This window comes from Marmota monax, unplaced genomic scaffold (genome assembly GCF_021218885.2).
Source record: "Marmota monax isolate L192 unplaced genomic scaffold, Marmota_monax_Labrador192_F-V1.1 WCK01_AAM20220418_F8-fsc00031, whole genome shotgun sequence".
NCBI lineage: Eukaryota > Metazoa > Chordata > Mammalia > Rodentia > Sciuridae > Marmota > Marmota monax.
Window position 1 is genome coordinate 12,650,889 of NW_026695197.1, and position 14,748 is coordinate 12,665,636.

Genomic DNA, 14,748 nt, shown 5'->3' on the forward strand with positions numbered 1-14,748 from the left:
TTTGTTTGGAAATCTTAGTGTAATTTTATGTTAATTAAGGAGAGGATTGATGTACTTATAATATTGATTTTTTTCTATCTAGGAATAGGGTGTGTAAGAATGGCTTCAACTCATGAATAATTTCTAGATGTAATTGCATTAAGAATACCTTGATTGCTTATTAATGGGTATGTATTTTAGTTCAGTGTAGCTGTTAAAGAGATATTTGTTATTGAAATCCATACAGAAATAATACTTGAAACATAATTAGAATCATTGCAACTTCTGGTTTTTAAATGTATTTTTAATAATATTGTATGTTACAGCAAAATGGACATATTATTAAATTAGTGTTGTTGTTTTTCTGGAGTGATTACTCCTTTTTATTTTTCTCTACTCGGAAGGGTTTGTTTGCCACAGAGAGAAAAAAAATGTAAAACATTTTATTAGTCTTAGTGGCTAAATGTTTTTGAGAAATAGCAGACCTCTAGTTTTTTTCTTTCTGGGTTCTTTACAAGTGATTTACCCTCTGGAATGTCTGCTGGAGGGTTGTCATAAAAACCCCTATTCTAACACTTTTGTACATTTTACATGAACTTAGGATCTAATTTCAAGGAGATTTTCTGGCTAAGTTACAGAAGTGCAACAAAATGACCTGCCTGAAGCTAAATAAATGATTTCTCAGGTTGACATACACTATTACACTTGTCTTTTGGCAAGTTTTTGAAAAGTACATTTTATCAGTAGTAGTCAACCTATATATAAGAATCATCTTGAAAGCTAGTACTAGAGAAGTGCCTTCTTCAGTCTCACTAGTTCAATAAGTCTGAGGTCCCAAGACGTTCTGTAAATGGTAGGTTGTGGACCACATTTAGAGAAACACTGTTATTCTTTGTCTTAGTAGTCTATTTGTACAACTTATATATACAGTTCTTTTCCTTTTTTCATTTATTCCTTCCCTCTTCATTTGTAATTCTATGCATATCTTAGGAAAGTAAAATGTCCATTACATCCCATCCAAATCAAGCTGGAAATGTGCCTGAATGACAGATCAGTAGTACTTATTTTGCTTAAAAAGGTTATTGAACCCCAAAGATTTTCATAAAGGTAGTAGCAGTAATTGGAACTTAAATTTATTGTTTTTTTTTTTTTTTGGGGGGGGGGAGGGTGTCATTAACTAAGATAAGACTTTGAATCTTGGAAAGCCATCAGTTTTCTCTTAACTCTATCTTAAAAACAGTTCATGCTGTTCTTCCGTGTCCTGAACACACCAGGTCTCAGATACAAGGGAAATGTGTTAGAGAGCCATATTGATTATGTGCAGTCATTTTACTTAGACCTGGTTTCTCAAACTTGAGCCATTTCCTCATCACTTTAAGAATGTCAGTCTAATCTCTGTACTAAGTATACTCTTCTCTACTTGATAGTATTATTTAACCTAGCTTATTTTTTTTACTTCCATTTATATTAAAGGGAGAACTTGATATTCTTGCAATGTGGTATTAGTAAAATACTATGAGAATAACTAAGGTATTAAATTTTAAAAATTGAAGCAAAAAACCTAATGAAAACAAATGATATTAAAATAATGTTAGGGCTGGAGCTGTGGCTCAGTGGTAGAGTGCTTGCCTAGCGCGCGTAAGGGACTGAGTTCGATCCTCAGCACCACATAAAAATAAATAAAATAAATTGATCTTAAAAAAATAGTGTTAATATATTTGATTTGCAAAATATGCATGGAATACCTGCAAAGAAAGAAGTAGTTCCTTTATTAGAATGATTCTGTTTGTGCCTAGTCAGATGTAAGAGAATATTCATTTCACAGTTATTTGAGGTAAAGATGAGATTTTTTTTTTTTAAAGAGAGAGAGAGAGAGAGAATGAATTTTTTTTTTTTTTAATATTTATTTTTTAGTTTTCGACGGACACAACATCTTTGTTTGTATGTGGTGCTGAGGATTGAACCCGGGCCGCACGCATGCCAGGAGAGCGCACTACCGCTTGAGCCACATCCCCAGACCCTAAAGATGAGATTTTATGTCAACATTTTCTTTATTAATCCAACCAATTAATATATGGTTGTAGGTCAGTTATTCAAATGATAACATTAGATTTTAATCTAGGTCTTTTTGGATACCTTGAGCAGTAAAGAAGGAGTACAGAAATGCTAGATCACCAGCTCCAATTCTCCACTAGGCTGGCACTTACATTGACCTAACCTTCAGAAGAAGGAATTCTAAGGAACCCTATATAAGAAAGACAATTCCTTCTTCCCTGTGTCCTGGGGCTTTACTCTGGAGGTGAGCGTGGTTGTAGTGGAGAAGAACCAGATGTCACCTGGCAGGCCTATTACTTCTGGTACAGGTTTGAATTGTGGAAGAATATGATCTTCTCAATGTTTCAAATACTTCAGTAGTGTACAGACACCTACTTGTCCTGCTGGGCCACAGCTGCTTCTCTGCATGGCACAGCTGACACCCAGAGAGATAAAATAACATGAGTCTTCTGAGTGGTCTCAGTAGGAAGCCTGGGCTAATTTTCTCAACCTTTCATCAGAAGTCATATAATATGGTTGAGCATGATGCTGGAGGCTGGAGACAAGAGGAGTGCAAATTTGAGGCCCACCTAGGCAATTTAGCAAGACCCTGTCTCAAAATAACAAATAAGTGTTGGGGGTGTAGCTCAGTGGTAGAGTGCCCTGGATTTAATTCCCATTAACACACACACACACACACACACCTGTCATATCTTGTGCCGGCACTGTTCTCATGGCTGAAAAAAAAAATGATACCACCACAACTTCCTCAGATGTTTCTTATGCAGTGTAATAACACTATTTGCCCCTCACCTTTTTCCTTAAAAGATTTTAGCACACACATAATAGCTTGGAAAAGTGGTCCTCAAAGTATCTAAAATAATGTTATGGTATTGCTAATCTTGCGTCTACCAACTCTTGCTATTTGCTACTATCTGCTTTGTATACTTGAGTCAGCGTGATCCAGAACTTCTTGGAGAGGTCTAATGAATTATTGAAAGACTGATTCTTTAGCATAAGTCTACAGTAGCTTATTGTTCTTAATTTGAACATCTAGCCTGTGAGATTTCTAAGTAGCTTAAGAATGGATCGATCATTAGGCTGAATTGGCAAAGAACAGTAAGCAAGCTGCAGATTTCTCTTGCAGATGTTTTTTCCAAATGTAAATTCTGAAGTCAAGGCAGTTAGTGCTGTAGTGGCTTGGCACTCCAGGCTGGAACAGCAGCAGTAGCTGTTGCTGGGGCCTGTGCTGGAGTTGAGAGAGGGCCTGCTGTGCTGTGTCTATTGACTTGTCTATTTGGCTTAATTTCCCAAGTGGACATCATGCTCTGAGAATCTTCTGTCTTGCCACCTGGAGGCTGTGTAACTCTACAAGGTTCCATTAATGTCAAAAGAAAGTAATATGCTCACTTGATATTTAAGTCACTTGACTTCACCCTTACCTTCTACATCCCTTGTCCTTAAGGCACCTCAGTTATTTAGAAAACTGACTTCCTGCCAAATATGCTTGTTTTTGATTTAGTTCAGTCCAACCACATTTTCACTGGCTGATGGGGAAAAGGAAGGGAAGCCATTCGCTACTTCTGATGATATTTAAGAATATTCATTTAAAGTGTATTGTTACCTCAGCTGTACCCAGTTCCTTAGAGCTTGCTGTTAAGAAGATCTGCTTATGTTGAATGTTTATCTCAGTTAAAAGAGAAAGAAGATTAACTTTATAAATAAAGACATGTGTATATACTTTTTTGTAACAATTTTTTAAATGTTTGACCTAAATAAATATTGGGAGATTCTCCACAACCAGGCAGTACATTTTCAATTGGGCCTTTAAGGTAAGATGTAAAAAAAATATAGTTGCTTAGAACTAGCAATTTTATTGCCAATTTGAGAAACCTTTTTAACAGATATGGTCATTAATCTTCTTGTAATCATAGACTTGTAGTTTTTTTTTTTTTTTCTTAAGTTTATTTATTTATTTATTTATTTATTTGCAGTACTAGGGATTGAAACCGGGGGCACTCTACTGCTGAACTATCCCCCCAGCCACTTTTAATTTTCAATTTTTTATTTTGAGACAGGGTCTCACTAAGTTGCCAAGGCTGGCCTTAAACTTGTGATCCACCAGCCTCAATCTCCCAAATCTCTGGTATTATAGGCAAGTGCCACCAAGCCTGACTATCTTTTTTATAGTTCCCAATCTAAATGTTTATGATATCATCACTATGCATATTATAATACATATTTTAAAAATTCTGTGAAGCCTATCATTATCATTAGTCAGAACATAATAATGGTAAAAAATTATGTAAGATTTTTTAAGTAGACTTTTTTTTGTACTGGGTATTGGGCACTTAACCACTGGGCCATGTCCCCATTCCATTTTTTTTGTATTTTATTTAGAGACAGGGTCCACTGAGTTGCTTAGGGCATCATCACGTTGATGAAGCTGGCTTTGAACTCAAGATCCTCCTGCCTCAGCCTCTCAAGCTGCTGGGATTAAGTAGACAATTTTTTTAAAGACTGAAAAGAATCAGAATATTTTATTATTCAAAAAATTACTAAATGTGAAATTGTGTAAAATACTTTAGATTTCCTATTCTCTTACACAAACTCCTAGTCTTTTTCTTTCCTTTGGAGTTGTCAATTTGTTTTTTCAGTTTTGGTGAAGATGCTATTTGAGTAGACTTTATATTTTAAAAACCTTGATCAAAAACACTCATAAAAAGAGAGCACACTTAACTCATGGCCATCTTTAACCCCTCATGAGAAACAAACTTAGAAACTTTTGACAGTAGCATAATTAAAACACATTATTGTCTAAAGCTCTTCATGAGTTGATGCACCTTTGCTTTAGGTTTTCATAATAGCTTTTTGAAGGAAACTTGATGAGAGGGCATGTGTTCTTTCACTTTAAATCAGGATAACCAGACTTAGCTGAATCATGACTATATACTAAATTTCTTATTGTAAACATTGGAAAGTTTTTTTTTTCCATGAACTTATTATAGTATTTCCTTTAGAATGTCCCTCTTTTTTATTTTTCTAAATTCTTAAGAATGCCCCTCTTATGGAAAAGAAGACAGGAGGAAAATCATCCTGTACAATGAAGAGGATCATAGTAGCTAACCTTTATGGAGTACTTACTATGTGCCAGTCGCTATTCTAGATACTTTTTGCTAATAATGATTTTTTAAAAGTTTTACAACAACCCTGTGAGATACAGTAATTTTTATCAGTCCCATATTACACATGAGAACATCTGAGGTTACTGTGAAGTTATTATTTTAACTTATCAAAGGACACTCACGTCATAGATGGCATAACTGGGATTCACATGCAGGCATGCTAAATTATCACTGGCAGAACACAGCTATGCTTTACAAATTTTTATTTCAGTCATTGTCAATGTAATATTTTTTCTTTTGGGTAGAAATCTGGTCTCTTCTTTCTAAGAGCTTCACTGAAGTGATGAAGCATGCATGCTTCCTTCCTTTTCTCCTTCCACTTTGCCTGTAGATTTTTCTGTAATAGTTCTTCTGATTGCTTGGAGGAGAAAAGAATGTTACATGGATTTTAGTTGCTTATTGCATTGCTATCCAACCCACGGGGGTCTTAAAAGCTTGGCAATAGAGGCATGCATGTCTTTGCATAGAATTTTCTTTGTTTTTAGGAATGTAAAATTTCTTGTAATTAACTGCATTAATTTACTTCTATCTGGAATGCTATCTTTTTCACTAGCATGTTTCGCCAAGGGATGCATGACTTGAAAGTATGGCCTAATGTAGAAGCGGATGGATCGGAACCCACAAAAACTCCTGGCAGAACAAGCAGTACTCTCTCAGAAGATCAGATGAGCCGTCTTGCCAAGGTATAAAAAAAGATTTTTGAAACAGTGAAGTACTCTGAATGATGTCTGTTATAGTATATCATGACATCATGAATTATGATGAATTATTATATGCTTTTATTTAAACATTTTAGTAATATTTTTATTGATATATAATTCACATACCATTAAATTCACTATTGAGAAGTGTGCAGTTCATTGAATTGTGTAATCATCATTGCTGTATAATTTTGGAACATTTTAATCACCTAAAAGAAACCATGTACTCTTTAGCAATCACTCCTCATTTGCTTCTCCCTGTGGCTGCTGACAACTGCTAATCTACTTTCTGTTTTCATGCGTCTTGCCTATTCTGGACATTGCCTATAAATGGAATCATACATTGTGTGGCCTTTTGTCTGAACTCTTACCAGATTTGAAAATGTGATTTCTTTTGCTATTTTAAATGACTCCCTACTGTTTCCAGTGACATAGCTTTAAAGATGAAAGTTTTAAATATTAGTGATACTTAGGATTTGGGGAAATGAAGACTTGTTATATAGCTAGCTAATTTAAAAGGGCATCATCCATCCTTTTTGTAAGTGGATTGAGTTATCATGTTTTTCTTTCAAGACAGTTTTAATGTGCAAAATTAGACTCAGTTCTGTTTAATAAAGTAAATTTTTTTTTTTTTTTTTTTTTTTTTTTTTTTTTTTGGTAAATCCCCTTTTACAAAGCACTGTGTTAGATTCTATTTAAAGATCCTTTTACTAGTTTGGCGTAGTGGCATATGCCTGTAATCCCAGGGGCTCTAGAGGCTGAGGCATGAGGATTTTTAGTTCAAAGCCAGCCTCAGCAAAAGTGAGGCAGTAAGCAACTCAATGAGACCCTGTCTTTAAATAAAATACAAAATAAGACTGGGGAATGTGGCTCCGTGGTTGACTGACCCTGAGTTCAATACCTGGTATCCAAAAAAAAAAAATCTTTTTACCAATCTTGTTAAGACTTTCTTTTAATTTTTACATGTATTTTTTTTTCTTTGAATTTAATTAGCAAGAATAACTAATGTCTGGAGAAAGTTTTGATGTCAACTATTAACATCCTATTGCTTCTCCTTACATTTAAAAATAATCCAATAGTCATGATTATGAGGAATACTTGCTTAGGCTTGGCTTTTTTCTTTAACAAAATTTTTTTGTTATGATGTCCATTTGGTATATTATTGTTTTAAGAAAATGTGATATGTTTTGCAACCTAATAAGTATATTGATGAGTATACTATTGCCAACCTCCTTTCTCTATGTTTAAATAAATAAAATTTAATATTCACTTCAGTTACTTACTTTAGATCTTGTTTACATTTTACATGACATATAGGAAAGTTCATAAGCTTTTTGTGTATACTTTCTCTTTAAGTGTTTATTTTATCAATGAACTTTTATATGAGCTAATATTTGTAACTTTTACAAACCTTGAGTAGTTAATAGACATTTTACTAAGGTTAAATCTTAAATGTAGAGCAACATGGACTATATTGAAGAAACAGAAGGTCTTTAATTTTCTTTTGCAGGCTACATTATGATTTATAGTATGTATGAAATTCTAAATTTGAGTAGTAATGGGAAGAGTCAAATATATAAAGCTGTATATAATGCAATTTATCCACTTTATTTATTATTTCAAATTATTTGCACTTTTGTTCATATGTTCCTAATTTTTTTCCCTAATTATATTTGATGGAAGGCTCAAAATTTATTTTTTATAACTGACATTTTCCAAACATTAGTATATGCAGTATAATCATCTGAATTTGTTCAAGTTAGACTTCTGGTTTTCTAATATACCATTATGTTAGATATTTCTCATTTTTACCTTCTGAATTTTATAGTAGAAAAAAGGTGAGACTTACTTGATCAGTATCAAGTATGTGTCCATGTGTTCATGATTGAAGTAGTAACCCTTAAGCGATGTATTGGTTCATATTTATGCTTTTAGTTACCTGTACACATTAGCAACTCTACAAATGATCACTGAGCATAAATAGAGCTAAATGAGGTAATGGGAAGAAGCCTTACAATTTTTTTTTTAAATATTTTAGTTTTTAGTTATAGTTGGACACAATACCTGTATTTTATTTACTTATTTATTCTTATGTGGTGCTGAGGATCGAACCCAGGTCCTCGCACATGCTAGTCGAGCTCTCTACTGCTGGCCACAACCCCAGTCCCCTTCTTAATGTTTTTATTAATTGTTACCAATAATCATCAAAATCTTTTGGAGTATATCAAGTTGGGCTCCACTTTTTCAAGAGATATTTATTGAAATTCATGTGTTACCTGTTTTGCCCAGAATGGTTATCCATTTTCAGGTAAGTCTTTATTGGTGTGTAAATCTTTATAATGGGTATAAAATTTAATGAAAATAAGCTTTTTATAGTTTTATTGATGGTAACTGAAGCCTAGCACTTTTCTCCCCTTTTTTCCTTAGTAGATTGTGCTGTAAAAGATAAACTTCTGAATGGAGTGGAGACTTTAGAGCTTACTAAGTGCTGACAGCTTGTGTTAGTATTAACTTATGTTCCCCAAAGGCTAAATAGAAACCATCCAAGCTATAATTACTTAAGGGAAAAAAATGGATCCTGTTTTTATCATTGTTAGGGAATTGCTCCTTCTTTGAAGAAAACTCTTTATTTCTTGGTGCTTTGGGCTAATATATTCCATTTTTCTCAATACAACAGCTGGTCGTGCTTTTGAGGTTTTTAGCACCTTTTATATCCCTGCTGCTATTGAAGAACTGTGTTTAAAAACAATGTCTTAGTGTTATGGTTTGGATAGGAGGTATCCCCCCAAATTTCCTGTGTTAATACAGATATATTCAAAGGTAAAGTGATCAGATTCTGAGAGCTGTAACCTAATAAATTCATCCTGGTTTGAGTGGGCTGACTGGGTGGTAACTATAGAGGCATGGCTAAAGGAGGAAAGCCACTAGGGGCATGTCCTGAAGGTTTCACCTTCCTTGGGCCTCTTTCCTCTCTTCCTGCTTCCTAGCTTCCATGAATGTAGCAGTGCTTCCACCATGATGTGTTTCCTCACCTTGGGCCCACAGCAGTGGAGTAAGCCAGCCATGAACTAACCCTCTGAGCTGTAAGCCGAATAAATTTTCTCTCCTCTAAGTTGTTCTTGTCAGGTATTTTTGGTCACGGTGATGCAAAGCTGACTAACACTTAGGTTTGATGATGTTGGAAACTTGAACACTAAACATCAATTTACATGGAAGAATATGGTGTTATGAGTCAGAATTTTGGCTATCCTACCAACCCAGGGAAGATGGTTTCTGAGATTATAAAATCATAAGTTTGGAATGGTTGAGCATGTACACTTATCATTCTAGTGCCTTGGGAGACTGAGGCAAGAGAATCTCAAGTTCCAAGCTAGCCTCAGCAACTTAGTGAGGTCCGAAGCAACTTAGCAAGACCTTGTCTCAGAATCAAAAAAAAATTAATAAAAAGGGTTGGGGATATGACTCAGTGGTTAAGTGTTCCTGGGCCCAATCCCTGGTATCAGACAAACAAACAAACAAAAAAAGAAATGTAGAATGGTTGATTTCTCATGTAGCTCTTCACATTCTATTATTTTAAAAGTTCCAACATGGCAAGTAATTGGGATGGTTTATCTCCTTGAATTTCATATTTACTATCTTAGTAGAGAACAAAAGTATGATTATTAGTTTGCAGTTGTGGAGGTGTTATGATCATGTCATTTCTTTTTTTCAAAACACTTGAGTGTTTTCCAGTACTTGTCTAATGTGAATGATATTGCTGTGCTCTTAGACTTTGTTGTCATTTGATTAGTTCTTAAATGTTTCAGTCAGGCTTCCTTAGAAACAGCTTTTTCTTCAACCAAAGGAAGGTTCATTTGCCTTGAAAACAGTGAAAATGTGCTTTCATACTTATTATGATTTTAACTTGATAGTTTACCAGATACTTTGGTATTGTTTTCTTAAAATTGTGCCACAGTAATAAGTGCACACACTTTCTTCCTCTATTGCTCTTATTTTTCTGATTACACATTGAAAAATATTTGTTCAGTTAGCTTAACACTGTCTTCCTAAAAACATTTTTGACATTGTCTTTAGTGCAACTTTTAAAATGAGGAGGAGTTTGTATGTTCCACTCTTCATTTTAATACAAAAGAAACATTACTGCCATTTTAAGTAAAAAATGAGTATTTAAATACATGAGGTTTAAGTGGTTAGAACTGAATGATTTATTTTTTTGTTACATTTTGATTTTCCAGCCAGTGAATTTACTATGAGTATATATAATTGTTGAGAAGACATTTGGTTTAAGAGTAAAAGGTATACATAAATCTTAATAATAGCAAAGCATAGTTACTCTGCATTGCACCCCTGAGCCTAAATAAATAGCTTAGTGACAATTTTCAAACTGCAATATGGGAAAGTTTATTAAGTTTTAGACTGCTTCCATCTTGGTTGCCTAGGGGTAATGGGACAAGAGGACTGTGAAATGAAGATTAACTATTTAAATGGCCTGTGAAAAGATGTTATTAGATAATTATTAAGCAAAGAACCTGAACTCCAGGCTGGACTTAATATTCTTACTCTGATTTATTTCTCAGCTATGTAAGTTGAATTCTAACTACAACATGAATAACTAGAAGTTTTAGAAACTGCTTTCCAAGTGTGACATTTTTTCAGAAGTTAAATTCTTTTGAAATGATTAAAATGGAATTAACTTGTCTAGTAATTTTATGAATATGCCTATTTTTCTTTGAGAAAAAATGAGTATGAGAAAGGGAAACAAAACTGAATAGTGTTCAATTTAGGTCTTGTTTATTACAACTTGGATTTCTTAGACTTTGAACAGAATGAAGTGAATGTTGAAAATACATCATTCTCCCCCCCGCCATCTTGATCATTTTCTTCTTTACTGTCTGTAAATTTCCCTAATTTGTTTTTACTAACAAGGTATCTTTCTGTTGGAATATATTTGTGAAAATATTAAAAGGTCAGGCATCTTGGGCATTTGCTAAGCTTTCATTGTCCATGACCCAGCCTTTTAATTGATTGTGGGCTTTAACTTGAGTCAGTTTGCATGTTGTTCCCATCTATTTCATTTTCAACTTGTCATATTATGAGAATTTTATGACTAGCATGCATATCCACCTGGGGTTTTGGATGTGACTACCAAGCTTTAGTGTTTGATTTATATTTGAATCCATGTCTTTGGACATGAAAGGTTAGTACAAAAGCATGCTTCTCTACTGTCTCCTTTTCATTTTAGCAGCTCTGCTTGATGCCTTTGGAATGTGCTTTAGTTTCTGTCAAATTGATTAAGAGGAGGCAAAGAGAAAATAACAAGTAGATGAAAAATGCTTTGTGGTCCCAAACAGATAGGTTTGAGAATGTTGAGGAGAGTGTATTGCTGCAGTGAAGATGTGTTGGTTTTCTAGGCTGAACCTCGAGTGCCTGCCTGGGCTCACTGTGGTTCAGGGTCTGAATCTTAGCTTTGTTGAATTACTGCAATAGGAATCCAAACTGGATTTTATTAGTTCATCCATGAATAATTAGTTTTTTGAGACAAAAAAAAAATCATTTCAAGGTTTTTGTTTATTTTGTTTATTTTGTACTAGGAATTGAACTCCAGGACTTAACCACTGAGCTACATTTTCAATTCTTTTTTTTTTTATTTTGAGATGGGGTCTTGCTAAGTTGCTGAGTCTGGCCTGGAACTTAGATGGATATATAATGCTCTTTTACCTTTAATAATTATGTAACCCAGTGTTTGCAGAATATAACAGGAAGTTCCTAAAAGTATGTTTAGTAGAGTCTCTTTGTTAGGACTTTTCTGGAAAAGTTGATATTTTTTTAAGAAATATCTCTGTATGTTAACTTTCACTTGGTTAGATATTTCATGCAGAGAACGTGTCCTTTTTCTATAGTGTAAATACTTAGTGATTTATATCATAGTTGAAGTATCTTGATAATCTGTAGTTTTTCATTTTTCCATTAATTCACTTATAAATTATCACTATGATTTGAACAGTATATATAGTGCTATATTAAACTAAGTGTAGCATTTTAGGAATGTGAATCTAATTGCTTAATCCACATCTAGGTAAAAAAGTACATATAAGGTACATACAGTGTTTTGCTCTCTGCATTTTTTTTTGGTCTATGTGTATCACTTTTACATTTTATTCATAGTCTAAAACAGTTAAAAGATTAGACTATGTAATGAATACATGATGAATAATTTAACAACAAATTATGGTAATGGCTGAAATTATTCAGGGCCAGCAAACTTGTTCAGTGGTACCACTAACAGTAGCAAAAAACCTCTTAAATATAGTTTTTTTTTTTTTTTTTTTTTTTTTTTTGTGTATGTGTGTGTTGCTGGGGATTGAATCCTGGGCCTGATGCAAGCAAGGCAAGCACTCTACCAACTGAGCTATATCCTCAGTCTTAAATATAGGCTTTTATATGAATAATATTTTAACATTTATAAATGTGGCTTATTTGCTGTCATTATGCATTGTCATTCTTTTGTGTTATAACAAGGGTTTGCTGATATCTTGTACATTTATTCCTCATCCTGCATGGTAGCATCTTTTTTATTAGTCATTTGGTTTATGGTTTAAGACTGTCAACACTTTTGGATTTGTTTTAAAATTAATGGTATAAAGTAGACTAAATTAGTTTTTGTTGGTGTAAGATTGAACCCTAAAACAGTATTGATTTATGTTCTGAAAAATCTATTGTTTGTCTTTACAGCTGTAGTTCCTGCCAGAAAAGTAGAAAGTTAACATGCTTTTAAAGCTAGATTAATCTCTGAGAAGTTTAACTAAATGAAACTTTTATGAGGCAAATACTGTTCTTCCTGAATGATAAGATTTATGTGTAAAACTTGAAAGTAAAGTTGAGGAATTGTGACCGAGACTTCATTAATCAGAAAGATAGAACCAGAAGAAACCCCTTTGTTTGCTAAGAATTAAATATATAGCCATGTGCAAGCTCTGAAATACACACACTTGTATGTACACCACTTCTTTTAATCTCAATCATTCAAATGAATTCTTATGTACAACTACTATATTTTGTCCCAAAATATAATTTTTTTTTTTTTGTGTGTGTGTGTATAAATTACTTTATAGCTTACATTTGATTTAATACAGATAGGACTCATCATCTTATGTTTTTTGAAGAATTTACTTTTTAATAATAGAAATCGATGAGCCATAGTATATCCTATGAATATATTAGTAGATCAATAATGATATTTTGTTCTAGTTTTACTGTTTTGCTCAGTTCTATTATAGGCTCAGGGCAGTATTAAAATTGATAGAGTTCAGTTGTGATCTTTTACTTGAAGGGAGTTAGAGAAAGAAAATATGAGATAGTTGAAAAAATCCAATCCAGCATAATCATGCTAAAAAAAAATCTGTATATGTTACTACCCAGCATTATTATTAGGAAAATGGCTATTATTCACATATGCTCTGTGAATTTGACAAGCCACATTGGTTTTGTTTATGTATTTCTTTTCTTTTTCTTTGGGTGGGGAGTGGGGGTACTACAGATTGAATATAGAGGCGCTTTAGCACTGAGCTACATACCCAGCCCTTTTTATTTTCTATTTTGTGACAGTCTCGCTAAGTTGCTAAGGCTGGTCTTGAATTTGTAATCCTCCTGCCTAAACCTTCCTAGTTGCTGGGATTACCGGCATGCACCACTGCAGCAGGCTGTTTGTTTATTTTTAGTAAGTATCAGAGAAGTGGAAAAAAAGTAAAGTTTTATTAATTTTCTTTGCTTAGAATCTCCAGGAAAATGTGTACATATGTGTGGGTTTGTGTGTGTGTATGGCTGTCTGGCTTAAGAATTATATTTGTTGTATAGCTATTTGTTTGGAAAGTTTCCTTATCTTTTTATTGTCTCAAAGTTTCTTGACATAAGTAAGTTTTGATACCTAAAGCATATAAATATCCACTTGTAAAGAGTTTTTATTAAGCACATACTGAAAAATTGTAACACTGATTTATATAGTTCTTTAGTTAGACCTAATGGAAAAACCTTTGAAAAAAATAACTTTTGAGATAGAACAATTCTATTAATTCTTGGATTTGATTTCAGATGATCAGATTAAGTTAATCAGATATGTCTTTATTCTTTGAATTTAAGTATTGTGAAGGAAAATCATTTTAATTCACATCATTTAAAATTTTAATTTACATCATCTTAAGATGATATTTTTGGATTCTTTATGTATTTTTTAAAATTTGTATTTTTATACATGTTAATCTTTAGTGATTTTTTAACATATTTATCTACAATTGTTTTTAAACAGCATTTGGTTTTAAGTAGCTTTTGTTAATGTTTCTTATTACAAAGATAATATAAATTTTCTATAAACATAAAATATTGTTGAGGCTCTGTGGGAATCTTACCCCAGTCTACCACCCAGAAATAACATCATTAATATTTTAGTTTACATGTTTCCAATAAATACGTGAATGTATGGATATGTGTTGATTTTTAAATTGGGATTGGTGTGTGTGTGTGTGTGTGTTTTCAAAAGAATCCTTTGTTTACACTTGTAGTGTCTCATAGTTGTTCTAGGTCATTTAAGGTACTTCTACATCCTATTTTGTAAGAATTTGAAAAATTCGCATACTGTGAATATGCCGTAATTTATTTCATCAATGCTCTGTGGTTGGAAATTAAAAATATTTACAATTCTGTTCTGTTACTATGGTATTGTCCACTTTAAATTTTCTCCTTGTTTGAAAAGTGCGTCTTGGTTCTTTTGAATTATTTTTAGATGACTTAATTAATTTGCTTATATCTTGTGTTTCCGATTGAACAGTAACAAAATATGTGTAAATACATAAATT

The 14,748-nt window shown here is 33.1% G+C and overlaps 1 protein-coding gene across 1 annotated transcript in view; it reads left to right on the forward strand.

Annotated features, from left to right (window-relative positions):
- Pik3c3 (phosphatidylinositol 3-kinase catalytic subunit type 3) overlaps window positions 1-14,748 on the forward strand; it is a 121,833-nt gene that overhangs the window by 11,556 nt on the left and 95,529 nt on the right. Inside the window, exon 4 of the mRNA XM_046428417.2 lies at window positions 5,752-5,881. Coding sequence (XP_046284373.1) covers window positions 5,752-5,881 — 130 coding nt within the window. The remainder of the gene's footprint in view (window positions 1-5,751; window positions 5,882-14,748) is intronic.